The following is a 24,812-nucleotide window of genomic DNA, read 5'->3' as shown; positions in this document are numbered from 1 at the left end:
ACATAGGAAGCAAAAAGAAGGTGCAGGGTAACTTAGGGCCCCTTCAGGATGAACTAGGGCAACTGGTAACAGATAGGATGGCCAAAGCGGAGCTTCTAAATTATTTCTTTGCATCCATGTTCCTGGACACTAATACAAATATGCATCCCATTGGGACCTTAGGTAAGACCAGTATAGATACCAACCCACCAACTGTTCATGCTGACCTAGTAAAGGGGCACCTGGAGGGGTTGAATGTATTTAAGTCAACAGGTCCTGGTGATCTTCATCCTAGGGTACTTAGGGAATTAGCTGGAGTCATAGCAGAGCCACTGGCACAACTGTTTGAGCACTTGTGGTGCTCAGGACAGGTCCCAGAGGACTGGAAAGGGGGCAATATGGTCCCTATTTTCAAGAAGGGGAGGAAGGAGGAACTGAGTAACTATAAGCCAGTTAGTCTCACCTTTAGCCTTGGCAAGACCTTTTGAGAAAATTGTTAAGGATCACATTTGTGGGGGACCAGAGGGTAAAATGATGCTAAGGGGCAATCGGCATGGGTTCATAGCAGGCAGATCCTTCCTGACTAATCTGGTTTCATTTTATGACCGGGTCACAAAATGCTTGGATGAAGGAATAGAGGTAGATGTTATTTACTTAGATTTTAAAAAGGCCTTTGACAGTGTCACACCCAATTCTTATAAATAAACAAAACAGTTGCAATGTAGATTATTACACAGTGCGGTAGGTAGAAAATTGGCTTATGGGACGCACCCAGAGAGTGGTGGGGGACGGGTCAGGTTCTACCTGGAGGAATGTGGGCAGCGGAGTCCCCCAAGGCTCTGTCTATTTAATATCTTCATTAGTGACTTGAACAAAGGAGTAGAAAGCACCCTGTCCAAGTGTGCTGATGACACGAATCTGTGGAGGAGGTACACAAACTAGACGGCAGGGAGCAAATCCAGGCTGATTTGAACAGGCTGGGGAAATGAGCTGAACAGAATAGGATGCAGTTTAACAAGGATAAGTGTCATGTGTTGCACCTGGGGAGGAAGAATCATCAGCACATATATATAGCCTGGGAGGGACCACTCTAAGTAGCACAACTGCGGAAAGGGATCTCAGAGTTGTAGTTGACTCCAAAATGAACGAGTCACCAGCGTGATGAGGTAATAAGTAAAGCTAACTGCACCCTTTCTTGCATAAGTAGGTGCATCACAAACAGGTCTAGGGAGGTGATACTTCTCCTCTATGCAGCATTGGTCAGGCCGCAGCTGGAATACTGCGTCATTTTGGGCACCGCACTTCAGGAGGGATGTGGATAGCCCTGAGAGGGTTCAGAGGAGGGCCACTCATCTCATTAAAGGCCTACAGAAAAAAAACCCTATGTGGACTGATTGGGAGACCTTAACCTCTTCAGTCTCCGCAAGAGAAAGCTGAGAGGTGATTTTGTGGCTGCCTACAAACTCATGGGGTAGCGGGGCAGCAAGAAATAGGGGATACAATGTTTACCAGGGCTCCTGGCAGGGTAACTAGAAATAATGGCCACAAACTGGAAGAGAGCAAATTCAGATTGGACATCAGGAAAAAATTCTTTACAGTGAGGGTTGCCAAAATATGGAATAAGCTTCCAAGGGAGGTGGTGCTGTCCCCTTCCTTGGAGATGTTTAAAAGGAGGTTGGATAGACACCTGGCTGGGGTCATCTGACCCCAGCACTAATTCCTGCTCAGGGCAGGGGGTTGGACTCGATGATCTAATAGGTCCCTTCCGACCCTAACATCTATAAAACTATGGCAGCACTGAAGTTTGGTGGCATGTAGCATGGATCAGCATGTCCCCCTTCTCAATCCTGTACTGCACTGCTAATTCCCTCCACCACACCCCCCTCTGTGGCCTTCCCTGCTGCTCTCACTCCACCTCAAGGCAGGTGCTGCTTAGCCTCCCTATTGCCATTGGAGACTGGAATCAGTGTCATGTACTAGAGGCAGTGGTTCATGGTTGAGGATACAGCAGGCAGTTTGGGCACTATAGAAGGGAGCAGTGACCCTCTCGTGGCTAGAGGGGATTGCAGCCCATGGCAGTGACTGGGTTGCCAGCAGCAGCCTGCTTCTCTGAAAGGTTGCCGGCCCCTGATCTATAACTTTACACCTTTCAAATACTTACATTACTTGAAAAGTTGATCTTACCAATTAATATGCTGTTAGCAAGATTATTTTTCTGTACTTTGCTAAAACATTAAGATTCACCCAATATAAAGTATTTAAAATTGTGTCATATCACTTAATATCCAAAATCATATTTAAGTCATTGATAATTGCCACTTTGTGACTGAATAATGTAAATTAATTGGATCATAGAAAAACAGGATTAGAAGGGACCTCAGGAGGTCATCTAGTCATCTGCTCAAAGCAGGGTCTATTTTTTGGTGATAACATATGATTCTTTATACAGTGATAACATATGATTGTTGTATAGCATCCTGGGAAACAGACCTGCAGAGGGACCTAAGGAGGTCATTCTAGTCTGACCCACTGCTCAAGTCTAAACTATCTTAGCCAAATATTTGTCTAACCTGCTTCAAGTAATGGAGATCCCACAACCCCTCAAAGTAATTTGTTCCAGTGCTTAATCATAGCATGGGTGGAACCCCTCATAGCTAGAAATTTCTTATTTTATTAAACCCAAATCTCCCTTCTTGCAATTTAAGACCATTATTATTTGTTCTGCTCCTGTGGACACAAAGAGTAGTTAATCAACATCCTCTTTATAACAGCACTTTTTTATTTGAAAACCTGTTATTAAATCCTTTAGTTCAAGCTAAATAACCTTAGTTCTTCCAACCTTTCTTTGTAAGTTAAATTGTCAGTCACTTAAAAAAATGTTGTTGTTCTCTGCTGGTCTCTTTCTAGTTGATCTGTATCTCTCTTGAAGGGCAATATCATTCAAGTAATCTAAGAGAGTCCTCACCAGTGCTGAACAGAGTGGAAGACTCGCTTTCATTATTTGTATCTGAATATGTTAATTCATGCCAGTATGCTATTGGCTTGTTTTGAACCAATAGCACTGTTAAATCATATATTCAACTTGTGGTCAACTATAACTCTGAAGTCCTTTTTTGAATTGCTTCAGCCTAACCAGTTATTCCCCAGTTTGTATTTTTATGTTTAATTGTTCCATCCTTCGTACAGAACTTTGCACTTGTCCATATTGAATTTTTCAGCTGATTCATTGCAATCAGTTTCTCCAATGTATCGTTTTGAATCCTGATCCTTTCTTCCAAAAAATCTGCTAGTTCAACTTGGTGTCACCTGTAAAGTTACAAAATGCACATTATTCTCCAAGTCACTAAAGAAGATATTGAATGGTACTAGATCAAAGACAGAACCCTAGGAAACCAGATTTTGATACCTTATCTCAGTTATTGAACTACTGATAACTACTCTTTGAACAGTCATCCAACTGGCAATGCACCAACCTTACAGTACTTTCTCCTAAAATGTGTTCCTTTCCCTTATTCATGTCACACAAGGCAGTATGAAGAGCTTTGCTAAACTCAGAGTATTGTCCTATCCATTGCTCTCCCCTCATCTACAAGGCTTATCACCTTGTCATAGAATGCAGTAAGGGTGGTTGAGCATGACTTGTTCTTGACATTAGTTATTCCTGATCACCTTGTTAGCCTCTAGTTCAATGCTACCCAGGTCATCCATCAATGAATGCTGTCACTACCATGCTGCTAAATTTCCAGGCCAGCAGAATGCCGCATGGGCCAGATGACATGGCTTTGCAAGCTAGATCCTGGTCACCCCTACTCTAGATGCTTAGAAAGAGATTTCTTTATCATATGCTCTGGTAGCTTTCCAGATATCAAAATAGGACTGACTGATTTGTAATTCCCTGGGTTGTTCGTGTGTGTGTGTGTGTGTGTGTGTGTGTGTGTGTGTGTGTGTGTGTGTGTCCCCTCCCCTTTTTTCCTAAATATGGGCACTATATATGTCTTTTTCCAATCATCTGGGACCTTATCTGACCTCTGTAAGTTTTCAAAGATAATAACTAATCCATAGATGTTTTAACAGGGATAATCCACTCCCCTCCACCTCACCCTTGCTTTCTGGCATGCACAACTGAGAACAGAGCTCAGAGGTGGCTGAGCATGCTGGAAAATAGACAGGAGCAAAGTGTTGTGGGATACTGGAGGTTCTCCCATTTTAGTTCTTACCCAAACTTAACTTACCTCAATGGTTGGGCATTCATAGCACTGTCTACTGCTACAGGTAGATGCCAAAACAGTCTGTGGCTAAATGACTTTATACTTATTGTGGGTGATATTTTTTATTAAACCAACAGTATGGCTGGTATTGAATACGGCAAGCTTCTGAGAATCACACTACCCTTTTTATGTGTTACTGCTGTTGTCAAGTTGCATACAGTGGATTTGACTGCAGCTGGAGACAGCTGGTATTTTTTTACAACTATACCATTTATTTTCAACCACCACTCAGAAATATAGTTATTGTTCATTAGCAGTTAGTTTCCCAAGGCTTAATGCCAATATTATAATCAAAAATAGATTTTAGCTTCCTATTTTTAAAAACCTTTCCTTTCCATGCTTTATCAGTTTTCGATTAGATTATTCACCAGAGATCAGTTGATTTGGTACCTGCTTCTCACCTGTTTATAGAACATCATTCTATTCTATTCTGTTCTGGTTCTAACACCATGTCCTTCACTATAGTGTCTCAGTGTCTCCAAGGTACCTCAAGCAACTTACTGCCACTTGTTATTCTCTCATCCTCTTCTTAAGAGGAGAAACATACCATGGAATGTCCTGTTTTCATTGTTTTTGAGATTTAAAAAAATAATAAACATATTGTAGCTTGTTTTCTTTAGAGAAGGTAAGGTAAAAAGTATACCTTGCATTGTAGCAGAAGGTAGGAGATTTGTGACAGCCCTAGGAGGGGGTTCCTTGTAGGGGCACTGACCAGCTCCTGAATAAGATGCGTCTTCTACACAGAACAATTTAATGCTTATTGTGGAGGTTTTCACTTTGCTAGTGGAATATAGCTGCTGGCTGTAATTTTCATCCTGAAACTTTTGGCCTAAGTACAGACGATCAAAAAGCCCGAGACTGAATCATTTCAGTCCTTGCAGGTTAGTTTAAGCTGCAGAGATTAAACTGAGAAGCAAGTGAACAGACATTCACTTTTGATTCAGGAAATGCAGCCAAATGCCTGCAGTGGCTCAGGCCAGAAGCCGGGGCACACTAGAGCACTCCTCCCAGGGTGCCAGCCACTTCCAAAGGGAAGAGACTGAAGCTCCAAGGCTTTTCCCTCATCCCTGCTCGAATGGAGGGGATGTGGCCGTGTCCCCTGTTCTCCGCTTGAGCAGGGAGTGGGGTGGGGGGGCAACAGCCTGAGAGGGACTGTTCCCCCACCCTGGGCAAACATTGGGTGAGGTCTAGGGCCAGGGAGGGGGTTTAAACCCCTTTCTCCAGCTCAGTGCGCTGGCCCCAGGCCAGGGCGTGGTCATGTTCCCTGCTCTCAACTGTGTGCATGTGCTCTGGTACACTTGATGCTGCTGAGGGGCTGGAGCCTTTGCAATTTGCCTGTCTCTTTAAAGAAGGGGGCTGTCATCAGATACCACCAGATACCTGTCTGCATTTTATCAGCCGCATTCTATCACCAGGTCAATATTCCCCTTCTCCCCCCCCCACCTACATGTCTCACACCTATTGTCTCCCATTCCCTCTAATCCTCGCTGCCATCCATTTGCATTTTCACAGACCCGCATTTTGCATGTTGGCTTCTGTTCTACCCAGGAGAGCACACAAACACCAACAAACTCTCCCTATGCCTGAAGAAGGGTGTTTGTGCCCAAAAACTTGCAGAGAATTTTCCAACTATTTAATTGGTCTAATAAAAGATATCACATTTATCCAAAGCTGCTTCTCTCACACTGCCTCTGTGGGTGGACACAAGCCACTGGGATCTGACTGCTTGATGCCAGTTCAAGTGAGAATAGAGGGAGAGAGCTGAGACAGCACAGGAAAGAGGAAACCTGCTGCAAAAGAGGTGAAGGAGGGCAGAGAAAAGAATAAGTAACACTGGAGAAAAGGAATAGCTTTGAGAGGGGGAGAATATTTGAAGGGAAAACCTTTGGCTGGATGGAACAAAAGATATACAGTGAACTATTTTTTCTGAATGTGAGTAATGAATCTAACTTGCTACTGTAGCTAGCAGGAGAGTTCAAGGTTTGCCACTCGAGCGGAGACCCAGATTTCCCATTCCCACCACCTTGTCATTCAGCCCTCACTGCTCCGGTTAGGGAGCAGAGGGGTGGGGCCCACCCTACTCTGCTCAACCAAACAGCACAGCCCAACCCAGCCCAGCCCAAGGCTGCAAGCATCCTGGGATGCTGGGGAACTGTGATTTAACTTGAACCAGGAAGGGGTCTGGGACAGCAGTTTCATAAAGTGGTTTGTCTTAAATCATTTAAGTCTGATACTACATTCAACCAGGTTTATCTTAAACCAGTTTCAGCTATTTTGTAACTGGTTTATTTGCACTGAACTTCTGTTCTGTTACAGGTTTAAACCAGTTTCTGATCACTTAAACTGGTTTATGTGTAATAGAATCATAGAAAGAAGGACCGGAAGGGACCTATAAGATCATATCTGGTCCCCTGCCATGAGCAGGAGGTAATTGGGCTCAAACAAGCTCAACGAGGTATTTGTCCAGCCTCCTCTTAAAGACTGACTGCACCATGATTCTAGTTACCTGTACAGAAAAGAAGTTTTTCCTCATGTCCAGCCAAAACTTTTCCTCAACTAGCTTGTGTCCATTGGTCTGTGTCTTCCTGAGGGGGCAGTGGTTTTTCTGAAAAGTTGTTCACCTAGGTCCTGGTGTTTTCCCTTGTCTGTCCCTAGACCCAGGTCATCTGATAAGAAGGACCAAGGTCTTAAACTTGATTCAAAATTCCAAATATTTCCTTTATAATCTGTAATTGAAGTGCTCTCTTTTTAAAAGGATGGATCCTGGGGTTTCTGGGGCAATTTTGAATTGGGGCTGTGTCCTGGCATTCTGAAAAACTCCCTGAAATAGAATTTCCATCCTGAATTTGAAAAATTGGTCTTGGATTAGTACCAAGCAGTGTCCTGAATTTCCAAACCATGCAATTGCACAGACTCTGAACTAGTCAAGGATCACTGTGGCATCAACAGTTGTAAAACTGACTAGCAGTCCTCAATTTTAGGGCTTCTAATACTGTATTTTCATGTATACCACACTCTGTAGCATAAGATGTGTATCTTGTTTTGGGAAGGCAAAATTTAAAAAATATTCAGACAGTCATGACTGACTGCATGGAGCAAGGGCAGGGCCTACTCTTCAGCTCACTTGTTCTCTCTTTCCTACTCAGGCAAAAGCTAGTTTTGACCCTCTCACAGCTGTTGCCAAATTGGTAACAGTTTCTGGCTGCTCAGCCAAAAGTTACTATCAATTCAGCAGTGGCTATGAGAGGGTTAACTCCATCTGTGATGCCAAAGAGTGGATCCACCCCTGCTACTTACTGGTCCAGTTGAGAAGCAGCAGTCATTACAGCATTCCTATGCTTCCATTCCAGTGCAGATATCAATTTCCTCTCTTTAGATGTGCACCCCAATTTTGGAGGGCTTATTTGGAGGAGCCCAAGTTACCTCTCAAACCTGAAGCAGTATATGAGTAAGTACGAGGCCAGCTAATTAGTTCTACTCCGCATCATGTAAATATGGCTATACTAATTAGCTGTGTGCTTCCAATTCAAGAAGTAGCTATTGGCTACCTCCTACGCAGGAAGCAGCATAGCTATGTTCACAGAACTAATTAGTTTGTCTAAAAGAGCTGCACTATAGAGGCTACAGTAACCACAACCAGAAGTGGTAGATTAATTCTGGACATTTGTGGTATGTTAGGACTTCATATCAGAATTTGTTCCTTAAAAGCTTATCTATTTGTAGACCAGATTGTACAATTCTGATTGAATAAATAAACAACATGGTTACCACAACTAGGAAAAAATGGTGTCTATGTGATAGTAATATTTACAGGCAAGGTATTACAGCTTTTCTTTATTCTAGTATACTTAAAAATTGTGGTTTTGGGGGATTGCTCCGGGTCTGTTAGAGAGAGAAATTGTCTATTATTTATTTACATTATGAAGGCACCATTTTTTATGCTCTTATCATTGATCTTATTCTGCCTTAAAGCTATTGCTTAGGGTTGCATTAAGAGATCAAATAGTGAGCCAGAAAGGGGCAGCTTTATTAGGTGCCTTCTTATATACAAGGAAAAAAATCAGTGCTGCTTTTTCAGTAGACAATAACTAAATCATTTACAGACGTTCTCCCAAAATCCACATTTGAGTATGGAGAGAGAACCCTGGCCTATCGTATCATCTATGCATTTTCAGTATCAAATAAAATATCCAATGTCTGATAACTGATCTATTAAATTCTAGTCTAACAGCATACTATTGTACAATATAACAATATTGCATAACTTTATTAAATATCAGCAAAGTGAAAGATGTGCAAGTTTTGTCAAAGAGCTACAAAGAGAACAAACTGAGTAAAATCAAATAATAAAATCATTCTACAATTCATGATTATTTCCTAGAAGTTAATATATTTAACTAATCAGGAAAAAAGATTGGCTTGTAATCAAGACCCCAGAGTGAAGGTTTGGGTACATTTCCTGACTTAGCCAGAAAATCCTCTGTGAAACTTTGCAAATCTTTTAATTTTTCAATACTTGATTTCCTCATTTGTAGAAGGTGGCCAATATAGTCTTCCTGTCTCTGGCCCTGCTTGTGTATTGCCTATTTAGTTTGTAAATTCTTCAAGGCAGAGATTTTCTTTCACTGTTTTGTGTTTATGCAGTAGCAGTGGAGGAACCTTTTTATCAAAAAATCAAATGTGAAAGGAAAAAAAATCGGATTTGAAATGAGCAATACTTTAAATATTTCCCCAGTAATGTTAATCGAATGCATCTGTATGTGATCCAAGTTATACATATGGGATGTAGGAAGGAGGTTTATTTTCAAAGCATTAAGATGATACGAATGAGGAAAACAAAAATAATGAAATTAAGCCAAGCAGTGGGCGTAAAAGATGAATGAGCAGGTCACTGTCAGATGGCTTGAGTAAACTAAGTAGTCATTGATTTCTACTGACTACAGAAAAAATGCTGGACAGGCAAAGGCATTCACTTGGCTGAAAAAGTCCTCCTTTGTAATTCTGTCTGTATCACCTTGCTGTTTTGTTACTGTATCACTTAATTACCTTTCTGTCTTTAAACTAAGGTCTTCGTCTAGCAGACTAGGACTGGGAAAACTGTGGATACCAATTCTAAGAGTGTGACTTTGACTAATCTTGTGACATATTCTTATGCTAAAATATTAAAACAAAAATGTTACCAAGGTAGCTTCAACGCTGGTATAATGCTTGTATTGAACCTTGCTCCTGGAACATGCATGCTTCTTTAACATCTGAGTCTTAATTCTCTAGAGGATATTTTTGTCATTGTGAACATACTTCCTCATGAACCCGTGTTTGTTGCAAACCCATAAAAAGGATTACAGAATTGGTTCCTGTTTGCTTTTCTGAGGGTTTATAATGGTGATTTACATTTAACTTAATATTGTGCTTTCCATGGACTTGTTTAATTCATTTATTTATTTTTTAAGTTTCCTTTTCAGGATTAGGGTCTGTGATAGTTCCACATTTCAGCCAGTTCCACTCAGGTTCATTTTTTTTCTTTTTCTTTTGGAGCCTAGGTCCTGTCATTTTATTTCTACAATGTTCATGTGTATCAAAGGTAGCTACCATTTTTATCTTACAAATTCCCATTCCTTGTCAAACCAAACTTAAGGTATGAAATATCTTCCCCAGGAAAATGAAGACCAAAGAAAAAGAATATTTACTTTTAAACACTGTTTACTAATTTTTGTATGCTTTATGTGTGAAGATTTCTAGCTAGAGATTTATTTAAAATTTTTAAAATTTATTTTACAAAAATATTTTCTCTTGTTTAGTTACCTTGTAATTTATCTTATATCTTAATTTCTCACATACACAGTATTCACCATATTCTGATAGCCTTTAATTATAAGTTGAATAATTGCAAACATAACCCTCACATAAGTAATCAGATTTACTATCAAGTCCTTCTTTCATATTTTGCTAACTGCAAACTTGAGTTAGAAGGAATCCAGATTTATAAAATTGCTCACTTCTGCATAGTGGGCATATTGGGGAGAATGAATGAGCATAGGAAGGAAAGACAAGCAATAGTAGGTATACCAAATGCGCTTGATTCTTCCACACATCTGTCTATTTGGATATTGATATGTTTTCAGGGTTTGCTGTAGTTGCAGCCTGCATTTGCCTTATTTCCAAGGATCCATTCTAAAATTAATTAAATACATATGAGAGAAAAGCATCTAAAGATAGAAAGCAATTGAAAAAATTCTAAACCTTTATCATTACGGGGGGGAAAAAGGAAAATTAGTCTACAGATGAGCAATAGCAAGGATAAGGCACCAGATCTGCTTAAAATATTGCAGTCAATCAAACTACTTAAATATCAGTGCAGAAATTTAAAAGGTATTGCCCATGCAGTACTTTCAAAAGCAAATTAATTAAAAATTTCTAGAAGGAATTTAATTACCCTGAAATTACACAGACACCCAAAAAATGTGTCCCACTAAAACTCGTTTCTGACATTAGCTGGGCTGTGGCAGAAGCGGTTGTGAAAACCTCAGCTGAAGTGACATACTCAAGGTTAGGCAGAAAGCCAGTGTTTTCAGTTTAAACCCTTGTCATCCAGGAACTACTGGTATGTGGTGGTGAAATGCATGGAGCTTAATTTTGTAGAAAAATTATACAACACATTTTTAATCAGAAGTTTGATATTAGGTATCAAGCTGATTTAGGACAGAAGATTGCTGAAATGTAGCATGTTTCCAACATGGGCCTATAGCTCAGCTGCTGGGAGTTACCAGAAATCTCAAGAAAATCCTCTACAGCCATGTCCTAGCTGGGGAAAAAAGCATCATTGTAGACCATGTGAAACTAACTTATTCTAACTGAGGGCTGTCCACATGGTGTCCCATGGGCGCCATCTGGCCCCTAATCAGAGGCCCCTGGACTCCCAGTTCAGGTACTGCACTCTCCTGCTGCTGTAGGTGGAATCTCTAGGCTCCCCCATCCTCCTGCTTGCACTGCCTGCCCCCATGCCTGCAGATGAGATGGAGCAACATAGCAGAGCCCACAGGGCTGAGGTAGCCTGTGGCTGGAGAGACTTGAGGGAACCTGGGAACCTTTGTGGCATGAGAGCACTGGTGTGCCATAGCAGGGGAGAGGAGGCCCATGCAGCATGGTGCAGTGCAGTGAGGGGGCCCACACGGTACAGCATGCCACGTGGCATGGTATGGGGCACCAGCATGGTACAGCTGAGGAGGGAAGATTTTTGTGTGCAGTTTTTCATTATTCTTGTATGGATCTGTAAGTCTGTTATGTTATGTGTGTATGTAAGAGTGGCTTTGCAAAGACTCTGTTCCTTGCTTTGTTACCTGTGCCTGCTGATCAATCTCAGTGGGCTAGAAATGTCCAGAATCTAGTGCTTGGATCTGAATGCAGTGCTGATTATAAATTGGTTATTTCAGCATAACCCAGTCTATTTTGAGTGTGTTTAATATTATACTAATAAAACTTGTTAGCTTCCTGGAATGTTGCATTTTCCCTCTACAGACAAGGTGACTTGCTATTGACTGCTTGACTTGCTTGACTGACATTACCATTTGCTATATTCTGTAGTTCTTCAGGAATTGGGGGGAAGTGGAGCAGTGTCAGAAACAGGCTTCCTTAATTGAGAAGACAAAATAAAATGAATATCTCATTAATTAAATGGAAGTAGTTTAATCTGTGTAAAGCAGCTTTACTGACATAAATGTGCTTATACTAGCATGCTTTATTCTTGTATGGCAGGAGTGTCAAACTCACCTGGGGTCCTGGGTAGATTCCAACCGTGGGGCTCCTCATGGGCTAGATCCGGCAAGGGGCAACCACTGCAATAACAACAGTAGCAGTGGTGAATACAGCCACTGCAGAGGCATTGGGGCAACCAGCCACAGGCTAGGGAGTTGCTTGCCATAGTGGAGGTGTGCAAGCAGCAGCAGGCCAGGTAGCTGTAGGTGACTGAGGGCTGTGTGGCACAGCCCTTGCTCACCTCTCCATGTCCACCTGGACCACAGAGACCTGGGTTCTGCAGCAGGTCCTATCTATCACTGGCCATAGCCCCAGCTTCTGGCTAACTCAGGGGTGGGCAAAATATGGCCTGGCTAACTCGGGGGTGGGCCATTCTTTCCAGCCTGTGGGACCCCTAAAAAATTTAGAAAATATTTATCTGCTCCTGGCTGCCTGTCAAAGATGACAGGAGCCAGGGGCAGTAGGAGTCAGGGCAGTAAGACCCAGGAGTGCTGGGGGCAGGAGCCCAGCCCTGCCCCAGCCATTTCCCTGCCTTCCTGCCCCCGCACTGCTACAGCACCACTTGGCTCCCAGGTGCATCACTGGACTGGGGGCATGGGGCTGTGCCAGTACAAAGGCGGGGGTATAGGGAGGAACTGTGTGTGTGTGTGTGTGTGTGTGTGTGTGTGTGTGTGTGTGTGTGTGTGTGTTCGTTCATTCACAGGGTGAGTCCCACCTGCACACCCCACCATACACATACACCCACACGCCCTTGCAGTGCCATACACGCAGACCCCTACACCCACACCCCCTCACACATCCCAGCTACCCTCCCCTCACACAAACCTCATACACACCCACCCCACATTCACACCCACATGCTCCCTCACCCCACACCCCCACACCTATCCACCCACCACAGATGCACCCACACCCTCCCCCATACCTGACATACCCCCCAAATCTATACCCACCCCTCCACAATATACAAGAGTAAGACTTCATGTTAAGCTATTATATACAATCACTTCTGTGTCCACTACAGAAACACATGTAAACCAGGACAAAAATATTTTTTGAGATTGAATTAATTAATGTTTTAGGTGTTTGCCCCTCACCCCACACCCCCACACCTATCCACCCACCACAGATGCACCCACACCCTCCCCCATACCTGACATACCCCCCAAATCTATACCCACCCCTCCACAATATACAAGAGTAAGACTTCATGTTAAGCTATTATATACAATCACTTCTGTGTCCACTACAGAAACACATGTAAACCAGGACAAAAATATTTTTTGAGATTGAATTAATTAATGTTTTAGGTGTTTGCTTTTTAGACTATAATTTAGTATTTTTCTGGTTCTGAAATGGCAAAACCCCTTGCTGAAAGGAGTACTTCTGGGGGCAAGGGGAGGGATTTCTGGTGTCAAAGGTCAGGGGTTAGGGGGCGGGACTTCCACTCCCAAGATGGTGACCAGGGGGCAGGATACCTGTCAAGGGACGGAGCTACCCATGCAGCTCTCAACAGCTTGCCAAAACTCAGGAAGCAGCCTTCCATCCAGAATAATTGCCTACCCCTGGGCTAACTGCAGGCTGGATGATGTTTCTCCATGGGCCATATTTTTGACACCCCTACTGTATAGAAAAAGGAGTGAGCTATGCTGTTAGTAGCCACTTTTACAAAGGTCTGTGCTAGAAGAATATATTGATGTAACCTTTTGAAAAAATAAGAGTAATCATACTCCAACCGAGGTTAGTTAAATTGTTAGCCCAGTCTGGATGCACAGTAAGTTTTGGTTCTAGTCTCTAATTTCTGTACTGTATAGAGCGCAGGGGTCAACAGCCTGTGGGCTGGATCCAGCTCATAGAGTCAGGGGGGCTTTGCCCTTTGGTAGTGGGGAGTTTCTCCTGTGCGGTGCCACACTGCATAGTTGGGCTGTGGGGAGCTGTGCCTGTGCCTTGGCAGTGGTGGCTGAGTCCTAGTACTTGTCTGCCTCGGATATGAACCAGGTCATCACAGCTCACCGCTACAGCAAGGTTGCCAACTGCTGGTATTGAGTCCTAGATACTATTGCTGTATTATCCCTGTTAAATATTTTTAAGTAAAATGTTTGTTTTCAGTTTCTGGTTTTGAATTTTAATACAAGGGTGCTAGACTCATTCAGATCTAGCCCATCTAAAATACCTTTCACTTCTCCCAATGAACCCTAAATTCCTCAGGTGGAATATCTAACTTTATGGTCCCAGGCAAAATTCTATGTTCTATGATGAAAGCTTACTAGCCGACCAGCAGGACCATATTGAAACAAACTGAAAGGTCTTCCTTACTGACTAGTTGACATTACCATCTAATTATACCCAACCTGCATAGAGCCTCGCCCTAAGAGGCAGAATTTGAAGATAAGATTTCTTTAAAATAAAAAGATAAAATACCTAGAAAGGACATGTGGATAGTCCCCTCACAGAATATTCTAATTTTCCTCTGGGATTGAATAACCTAGTTTATCAAGAACGGCCTGCAAAAGGAATCTTTGTGTTACCAGGATTATATAATATTGTTACAATGCCCTCTAAAACATTTAAAATGCTTAAACTGTGTTTCTTATGGCCAAATTGCATTTCAATCAAGTTAATTTTGTTAAACATAACTCTTCCATACATCCTCACTCTTCTCTGTTGCCTTGGAGGGGTAGGCAAAAAAGATTAGTCTGATGCTTTACTTGGATGAAGAAATTGCAGTGAACAAGCTAAAGCTTGATTTTTCTGAAAAATAACTGCTAGTCCCATCAGCAATTTGTTATTTTACATTCATAAACTAAAACACAGTTTTCTGTAGTTCAGAGAATATTTATTTTTCCATTTCCTAAAATGTACCAGGTCAATTCTAATGTTTGTAAGAATTCCCTTCCTCTTTCATTCTAGTCACATAACCATATCCAGAGAAACCAGAATTCTTGAAAAATGCTTGTAGGAGCATTGTTGTACATATTAAGTATTTTCTGTAATCCAAAGAACTGTTTGTTGAGTGTTAATGTGGACATCCACTCATCTAAAATAGTTAACAAAGGCATTAAATATTTACATAATAAAACTTACTGTACTTATTAGTATGCTCATATGGTCTGCTTAAAGTACTAACTACTTCTCACCTGGGTCTGGCCTTTTCTGATTTCTATCATCTCCAGCTCTGAGGAGTCAAATTCTGTCAATGCGGTGCACATTAGTTTATCTGTGTACAGCAATGACAAAAAAATAAAGTATTTCTTTTAGAAATGATTTTGCAAGTAATTATTTTACATTTCTAAAATAAATTATAAAATAGTTGTGTTTTCCAGTTATTTTTGGCACAATAGCTAATGTCCATGTATTTGTTTTTTTTATATATTATGTTTCTGTGGAGATTATTAAAAGTCACTGTGCTCTGAAAGGGTAAATCATTTACCTCAGCAGAAAATGTAGTTTCAGTAACAGCATTAATTATTCATAGAGAGGAACTGGAGCATGAAGCAGTTTGTCAAGTTTAAAATCCTTTTCTCAGTACAGTGCACCTTCAAAGGGCAAAATAATGAAGCATAAATTAACAAACATCAGCTTGACTAAGCTTTCTCTCTCTCACCATCCCCCTTTTCTTCCCATATGTACTTAGGTTGGTTCTCTCCTCTGTTTCGGACTACTTTGCAGCAATGTTTACAAATGATGTACGAGAAGCAAGACAGGAAGAAATCAAGATGGAAGGTGTAGATCCAAATGCACTGTGGGCTTTGGTTCAATATGGGTATACAGGTAATACACTTTTTAAAAAGGGTGATAAAGTTGGTCTAATGACTTGTTAAGTGAACATCTCATTCCATTATTCCATTTCAGATGTTTGGTAGACTTCTGTTGCTGCCATTATTTGAGGCCGTTTAGCAAGATATAGTACCTTAGTTTAACAAGATACAGTACCTTTGTAGTTAGGTTGGCAATCTGTCAGCTATTTCAGACGCACCGAGTCTGAAAAAGGAGTACTGTATTAATTATTCTGTTGCACTGTTATAGAAGTTAACTTCTTAAAAAAAAAGTCATTTTTCAGCTCGTTTGGAATGGTATTGCCAGATCTTATGTTCTGTTATGCAGTTTGCAAAAAGTACTTTGCTGCATCTGTTTTTTGTCTGGTTTAACAAAAGATTAAAACAAGGGAAATTACCATTTGGGGCATTGTTTCCCTCTTTTACCATTTCTTAGTAATAAAAATTGCTTTTTTAGGGACATGCTCTTTATGGAATTATTATCAATATTCTTTCATAAATAATGAGATCATGTCTTGTAATTTTGCTAGGTCGCCTTGAATTAAAAGAAGATAACATTGAGTGCCTGTTATCTACAGCTTGCCTTCTCCAGCTGTCTCAGGTTGTAGAAGCGTGCTGTAAGTTCTTAATGAAACAGCTTCACCCATCCAATTGCCTTGGAATTCGCTCTTTTGCTGATGCACAGGGTTGCACTGACTTGCACAAAGTGGCTCACAATTATACCATGGTATGTCCTTATTTCCAGCATCATCCATTCATTGATTTTTGTAGCAAGGAAAATGTAGAATATCTTCCAGTGTAAAAGAAATATTTACCCTGAGAGAACTTTTGTTGTTATCTGAGCTATTTAGTTGTGACATTAAGTATTCTTTTCTATTTTGGTGGTATTCCATCTCTTCAGGAAAAAAGTCATGTGTAAAAATTTCAAAAGCGCCATGACTGAAAGTCACTATATTTTGAAAATGCTACCCAGTATTTCACAATGTACAAAAAATAACTCATAATATTGCTTACATTATGTATACTATGAGTATTGAAATCAAATAATTAAAATGTAACTTATAATATTTTTTTTTTTACTTTTAAAAACTCACATTAGCCCAGTTTACTTTGCAAGCAAAGGACAAGTCAGTCTTTCAGTAGAGGAAGCCAAAGAGAATAATGGGTGAATTTTACTGGCAAAGAGCATATAGTGGTGGTATCCTCTAAGTGTGTGGAAGAGTTTCTACAAATGTTTGTCAAGAGAACCAAATATTACTGGGGGAAGCAAGGGGCAAAGAGAGACTGGAGGTACCCAGATCTGCAGTTCAAATGGCAGGCTCTTCAGAGTCCAGTGATATTATCTACTTTATTCACAACTTGTTTATTTCTTGATGTCACAATGAAAAGTTACAAATATATGTATTTTAGATAGAAGCTTTTTAAAAAATATTGATGTTATTTATTTGTAAATGAATGTTATTTATTTGTAAATTGCTCTGTGCTATATAATATTGAGAAGGCATTTTCCCTATTCCATTCAGCTTTTCCCCTAAAATAGGTATATTAATTTAGAATTTTAAAATAATTTGTTTAATATCCTGATTGGTAATTATGGAAAAATAAATACAAAAATTCTGTTAGACACTTTAGAAAAAATGTGCTTATTTAAATTTATGTAGGAGGCTATGATTTTAAAAGTTAAATATGTAAAAGCAGGCTACTGAAAATATGGAGGAAACGATTACCAATATGAGCCATAATTCAGAACAGTATTTTTAAAGCAGGGGCTTAACGTTAAATAGAGAGATTATTACATTAAAGTAAATGGAATTGCTTAAGCCAGGAGTGCTCAACCTCTGGTTTCTGGCCCACAGCGTTGTCATCTGGTCTGCAGGCTCCGCAGGTCCAGAAATTTGGTGGCAGGAGAGCAGTGCCACTGTTCCACTGCTGCCACATCTCCAGACCCATGAGGAACCTTTGGCCCTGAATCTGGCATGGGGCCAGACATGGGTGGCAGTGGGCTCCAGGGCCCAGTCCCAGTAGAAGGGTGCAGTGCCAGGCCACTGGGATCCAATCCCAACACATAAGGGTTAATGCACAGGGGGTGGTGCTTGGCCCTAAGAGCTGTTTCAGCCTGCAGGCAGGCCCTGTGTCAGTCATTTGGCCCACAGGACCAAAAAGTTAAACACTGCTGGCTTAAGCTTCTGAATGTTAATTTAAGTATGTACTTAAATGGTTTGCTCAATAGAGTCTTGATTTGTTAAGAATGACAGATTACAGATGAACTTATTTCAAGAAAAAAACAAGCTGCTAAACGTGCTGTTTTAGTGACCATAGCCATACTGTCACAGGACCATGTTAGAGAGTACCATAATGAAGTATACCACACCTGCCTGGCATACACTATAACCCTGCCTGGGAATGTATATTTTAATGCAGTGGTGGGCATGAACCAATAACCACTCCCAAGTGCATGAGTTTATGGGTGCATGCCCAACCCTGGGCCAAGGTAACTAGAATACATCCATTTTGGTGGATAGTGCAGGTACAGTTGGTGTGGTAAGTTTGTGGGGCACTTGGTTTGTGTAGTCCTTTGACAGAATAAATGTGCCCAAGAAATTGAAAGAAAATATGCATGAGCCATTCTTTTTAACAATACCAAGACTGTCAAGAAAATAATTCTTACCGGTACAATTCTTACCGGTTTTGATCAGAAGCTGTATTGCCATCATGTGGTCCCATGCCTTGAGATGAGATGCTACTATAGTAAACATTCATTGTTCTATTCGTTGATAAATCTGGAGTGGGTTTATCAAATTCTGAAAGTTACTAAGTTACACTTAGTTTGTGAACATTGGTCTCTCAATGAATATTTGTTTTATTCTCTCACGTTAGTAATGAAAGGCTGTCTTTTATGTACCAGTATAAGATCAAGGAATATATTTATGTATTAAGGTAGAATCACAAATGGCTAAATGCAAAAATATTCCCAATGAAAGTGAGGATTACTGTTTACACGAAAGTTAATTCTCTGACTTCCTTAAATTCTGTCCCCTAACCACCATCTCTCTTTCTTTTTTATATTTTTCTCCTTTCTTGTCTCAGAGGTATCCTTTTGAAACAATGTTGTTAGGTGAGGAGGGCAAGAGTCATATCTGTATAAGGCCAATCAGGATTCCTCTTTGTACATGGGGTTTCTAGAATTACTTGTCATGCTGTTTCCTCCTCCTCATGACAGCCTTGCTGACTAGCTCTTGGGACACGAACTTTGGCCTTTGGATACCATATGAAGAAGCTGGGCATTAATGATAACACTTAGATCTCTTATATGCCATTGCTCTGTTCTGCCCTGCACACAGTTGTCATTAAACTGTTGGTCCAAATCCAAAAGATGTAATTTTGGTTTCTTAATTAGAATTGAGTTAATTGAAGCATAAATCCATGGGGGGCGGGTTTTCCCTTCTGAATTTTTGCTTACCCAAACCCATTGTTTTAGGTTGGGTTCTTTTGGAGGGGGGGAGTTATTTTTAATTTCTTCCTGTCTTAAAACATACAAGTTTAATAAGAAAAACTAAGATAAAAAATCCCACTTAATTCTTGTTGTGTGTGTCATATAATTCTGTCTGTCAGGTAGGTCTTTGCCATGTTTAAAAATGCATGTACACCAAAGTTTATCACTATACATCAATAACAATGTGCAAATTACAGCTCATACTAAAATGGAAAGTATGTTTTACTGGTAAAAGTATGGGCCCAAGTAGAAGAACAATCAGATGAAACTAAGTAAAGCAGAAGATACATATCAGAAATAGTAGACTTACCATATTTAATGAAATCCAGGAAAAGATTTTTTCCCCATTCAGCATGGGGGGAAGCCCCTCATCTTGGATTCAAGTACAGGGTCAGAGCCAGAGCCACAGCAGCCTTAGTTCCTGTCTGTGCCTCTGCTCTGCTCTCAGCCCTCCCCCCCGCAATCTCCTTCTTTACTCTCAGGCACAGCTCCAGCTCCATTCCCTTCCAGGGCCTGCCCAGCCAGTCAGTGGTGATACATCTCTGGCCCTGGGACACTGCTGCATGGCCAGGCAGGAGCTGTTCTTCCATGTACTCCATGCCTGGGAGAGAGTGGAACCAGCGTTGTCTCATTTTTTCAAAGTTGGTTTGTAACAGACTCCACATCTTTCTTTTGGTAAGAAGTTCTTCAGGCCACAGGAAAATGGTGGTACACCTTTTAGGAAAATTATTGTTTACTTCATTTGCCACAATTGCTGTTTTTAAGGCTTTGACAGGAATGAAATTTAAATTAGATGGATTTAAAAAGCCATTTTCAAAACTAATTAGTTGTGCTCGATGGATTCTTCCTAAGGCTTTTTTTAATGTTGCTTAGTTCCAACAGAGACATGAAATTGAATTTTAGTAATAATGAGTAATACAGAAGTAGCTCTTTTGGTTTGAAACTAATGTTGCTATGGAAACTGCATAGAAATCTATAGTCCAATTGAGTCTTCAATTAAAATAAATCCCTGAGTAATTTTCATTTGTTTTAAAAGCTGTTTGAAAAAAGAAAAATGTTAATACTAATACTAGCCACTTGATGCTCATCCATTAAAAATATCAGAGCAAAAGGGTTAAGCATACTATAGTTCCTGTAAATTCTGTTGTTTATTAAGAGACATGATTTATGCTTATGCTGTTACAAATTACCATGGTTTATATTATAATGATGGTAACTAAAGGATATTTTGTAGGTTTTTTCCATACTATTTTCCAGTCCTTGAAATTTGAGGTAAATAAACAATATATTTATATTTTAACTTAAATACGTTTACTTTCTTAGTTTTGCTGCTTTTTTTTTTTGTCTGATGTTGGGAACAGTTCACCATGCAATTGTGTTCCTTCAGTTAAAACCACTACTCCATTTTAAACTTCTATCGAAAAGCTCTGATTGTAACCATGAGTTTTTTGATAAGCTACTCAATTTGCATTTAAAACAATTTTATACATTGAGTTGAAATGGCCATTTTCTCAGAATAAAAAATCCATCAGTGAATAATCTCAGTGGACCCAACTCCAATAATAGACTTTCTTTATCTCAGCAGTGTCCATTAGTGTCACTTAAAAGCATTGGCATAGTTTCAGTCAGTGTAGTATAGTCAAGTATAAATAAAAGTAAAATGGATTTGAATACAATAGTTCAGATTAAAAGTATGTATGTAGCTCTTGTGCTAAAAGAACATGTGTGTTTCATAATTTAATGGTATACTCTAACAGTCAATAAACTACTCTGAAGAAGAGTAAGAAAAATCGTCAAGGTTATTATCAAAGTAAGTCAGTTTTGTGGCCTTGTAAAAACATGACAATGCCTGAAAAATACTTAGGATCTAAGGAGCAAAACATGCCAACATTTTGAAAATGGCAAGTGGTGGACATAACAGCTTTTAAACAGACATTGTGGACCTGATTTTTTATGGACTAGGTATAAAATGCCATTATCAAAAGGAATCTTGGTTTTCCCTGATAAAAATTTGCAAATTCTCTAAATAAACCCCCCCAAATCTGTGATTAAAGTGAAAAGCCCCTCACCCCGCCCCCAGCCTCCACAGCCTTGCTGGTGCCTCTTACTCCCCCCCCCGCCACAGCCCCCTGCCCCTAATAGGATGTGGCAGTTACGGCAGTGGAGTGGAGCACGGAGCCCAACTGCCTGCTGCAGACTCGGGTGAGAGTTGGGGCTGGCTCCCCGCCACTACATGCACTCCTCAGGGGGCAGGGGAGACCTGTGCCTCCCAGATCTGTGTGCAGGGCAGGGGTAGGGTGGGCTCCCTGCTGCGGCCTTGGGCTCCTGCCCTGCTGCCCTTCCCCAGGGCCTCCGCAGCCCAATGAGTGCAACCTGGTGCTGCAGGGCAGAGTGAGGCCACACAAAGCTGCTTGCTACTTTGAGCTCCATGCTGCCCTGGTAGTGCATCCCCTGCAGCAGCAAGAAACTTCACTGTGCAGCCCTGCTGTTCCCTGCAGCTCCAGGTTGCACCTCCTGGGCTACAAAGGCTGCAGGGGAGAGCAGTAGGGTGGGGAGTCCGATCCCACAGCACACACCTACCCCCACCCCACATACAGATCTGTGGGACATGGGTCTCCCTTCCCCCTTGGAGTGCCTGCAGCAGTGGGAGAGCCAGCCTCAGCCCGCAGATGAGCCACTGTCAACCCCATCCTGCTCCCCACTGGGGATCTGCAGCTGCATGTTATGGCCCTGGGTCCCAAGCCCCACACACCACCTGGCTGGGGAGCCTCAACCCCAGCCCTACCCAACTCCTCCCTCTGGTGGCCTCAATCTCTGCCCCCACTTACCTGCAGGAACTGCTCTCCAGGCTACCTGGCAGCCATGTGTATATACACGCACACGGTGCCCCCTGCCTGACTTCTGTCCTCCTGCTCCCTCCCAGCCCCCTGCAGGCAGGAACAGCCTGCAGAGAGCTCTTTGCAAAACTGAAACCTCTGCAGGTTTCTCCTGTAAAATGAGAAATCCATGTTTTCCTCCAGCAAAAGGGAAAATCTGTGTTTTTCTCTATTTTTCTGTAGGAAATGGAAAACCCAGATCCTTGATTTATCACGCTTGTTTGTACAAATGTAACTAACTTACCTTTCACATCCAAAAAAAATTACCTTATTTTGAAAATACAATGTAGACAATGTAATGAGCCATATGTCTACAAATTTAGGGGTGTTGCTGGAGTAGCCAGAAGCTTAATTTAAGTATCTTCATGTGTTTTAATGGAAAATAGTGTTTTATGCCAGTGCCCTCATTTCTGGTACTTTTATGATTTTTTTTCCCCTAAGGCAGCCTTTAACATACTGTTACACTTCCAGCTATCTTCCTAACATATGGTGAGGGTTATCCTACATTCCAAGTACAGGTGACAAACTGAAGAATTCGCTGTAGTCTTGAGGATTAGAATCGTGTCCTCTCCATTAAAATTGATGTCTCAAGATGCATCAAGATATGTCATCTCGTCTCTGGATGAGTATAATATCATTCCTTTACCTTTTGTTGAGGAATTAAAAGATCACTGATGCAAATTGGTTGGAGCTGATCAGTGTCATTAACTAATTATTCCAAAAATAAGGTGGACTTGTCTGTTGATTGTGAAATAGTTTAAATAGATTGATATATTTGTGCCTCTGCTTCCCATCTGTAAAATGCTAATAGAGAAGTTAAGGCCAGGATTTCAAGTCTAGTAAGAGACAGAATGGAGGCACAGAAAGCTGGACTTTCAATTTTGTGCCCTTTCCAGTAGGTCTTCAGTACATCAAGAGATGTACCATTTTTGTTGTTGCTCATTTGAGAACAATGGGTAGTGATACTTAGCCTTCCTTTCTTACAAAAAAAAAAAATAGTAGTAGGGGTGCACTGGTAAGAGATTTTTGGGGCCAATTATTTAAGGAGGCATATTGGCCAATACTGATCTGATTTCCAATGCAGCTGCCTCCAGCTGGCAAGTCCAGTGTGGTGGAAGGGGAGGGCAGAGGGAAGAGGCATGGTGGGGTGCAGATCAACACCCCTGCGGTAAGGAAAGGGGCCGGAGGTGTGGCTCGTGGAGGGGGGGAGCTCCCACTGCTGCTTGCACCTTGGAGCAGGAGCGTATGCTCCCCAGATCTGTGTGGAGCAGGACAGGCTGCAGCCAGAGCTGTGCGGGCTCTTCTTGGTGGGGTCTGGGCTCGGAGTGGGTGTCGGCAGCACTGAGAGGATGCTGCATCCACCCCAGATTTCACCGCCGCTCCACTCCCAGCGCTGCTGCTGCCAGCCACCTGGAGCAGCCCCAACTCTTTCCAATGCATGGGGGGGAGGTAGAGAATTGAGCCAGGGCTACACTGGGTGGCTGGCAGCCACAGCTCTGGGAACGGAGCAGCGGTGAAATTTAGGGTGGATGCAGCATTCTCCCAATGCCACCGGCGCCCACTCCAAGCCCTGTCCTGCCCCACAAAGATCCAGGGGCACATGCCCCTCTCCCAGGGTGCAAGGCAGTGGGGCGGGAGCCAACTCGATGAGCTGCAGGTCTGTCCTGTGCCCCGCTCTGCCCCAGCTGGGCAGCGCCTGCTCCTGCCCCTGCCCCTGCCCTCTCCCTCACAGTGGGGGGAGTTGATGTGCCCCCCAGCCCCTTCCCCCCACCCCTTCCACCACACCAGACTTACCAGCTGGAGGCAGATCTCCACACTGCCAGCTGTGGTCCTCGCTTCCTGAGTGCTGCGCTGCAGCTGCATGCAGCACAGGCACTTATCAGCCAAGTTATCGGCCCCATCAGGCCAATATCCGATACAGCCAGTTTTCTGTATATCTGTATCAATCTGATATTGAACCGATGTATCAGTGTACCCATTAAAAAACATTTTTTTAAGGAATATTTTCATGCAGAAAGGTAACGAGGGCCACACTGCTTTCAGGGCTTTAATATCCACTAACCCATAGCATTACAGAGGAAGCAGTCCTAGGTAGGGGCTTCAATTTCAACACGTCATTTTAATTTTTTTTTAATTAAAATTTTTTAGCATTCTAAGCATTTGCCTTATAACCTCAAAAATGAAGCAACTATGAAATTACTCTAATTTCTGAGTCTGGTTCCAAAATCTCTGCTGCAACAAAGAGCTTTTTAAGCTTTTAAGAGAGTTGAAATGTGAATAATTTTGTCAGTGGCGAAATCATTAGAAGAATTGGATCAAATTCACTTTGCAACTCAAGAGATCTGTAAGCAGCAGCGATGACATTTACTAGTGATTTATGAGGAGAAATAATAAAAAAAAACAGAAGCATGGAGACAGACTTAACCCATTCACAGTAATCAGGAAGCTGGTGGGAAGGGTAGAGGGAGGAATGCTCAAACTCGCTTCTTTCAGATTAGGGAAGGATAGAACAGCACAGACCATGGCAACTTGGAGTTTATGGTTTTGGACAAGGAACCAGAGGTAAAAGATACCATCTCTTTTTCAACGCCTAGAAGAGGGATTCACTGTTTTTTACAGAAACCTGCTAACTCTGGCCATACTGAAAAATTAAACTCTTGGGTAGGGA

General features: G+C 41.6%; 1 protein-coding gene across 7 annotated transcripts in view; it reads left to right on the top strand.

Moving 5' to 3' along the window:
- The window catches only part of KLHL5 (kelch like family member 5), a 146,166-nt gene that overhangs the window by 81,954 nt on the left and 39,400 nt on the right, over positions 1–24,812 (top strand). For all 7 annotated transcript variants that reach the window (XM_006029229.3, XM_025210683.1, XM_025210682.1 and 4 more), the window contains 2 exons: positions 15,634–15,770; positions 16,306–16,502. In XM_006029229.3, the coding sequence (XP_006029291.1) occupies positions 15,634–15,770; positions 16,306–16,502 (334 nt within the window). The remainder of the gene's footprint in view (positions 1–15,633; positions 15,771–16,305; positions 16,503–24,812) is intronic.

The sequence above is a fragment of the Alligator sinensis genome, unplaced genomic scaffold (genome assembly GCF_000455745.1).
Source record: "Alligator sinensis unplaced genomic scaffold, ASM45574v1 scaffold246_1, whole genome shotgun sequence".
Taxonomy (NCBI): domain Eukaryota; kingdom Metazoa; phylum Chordata; order Crocodylia; family Alligatoridae; genus Alligator; species Alligator sinensis.
The sequence above is the reverse complement of the archived record's forward strand: the minus strand, read 5'-3'. Positions and strand labels throughout refer to the sequence as shown.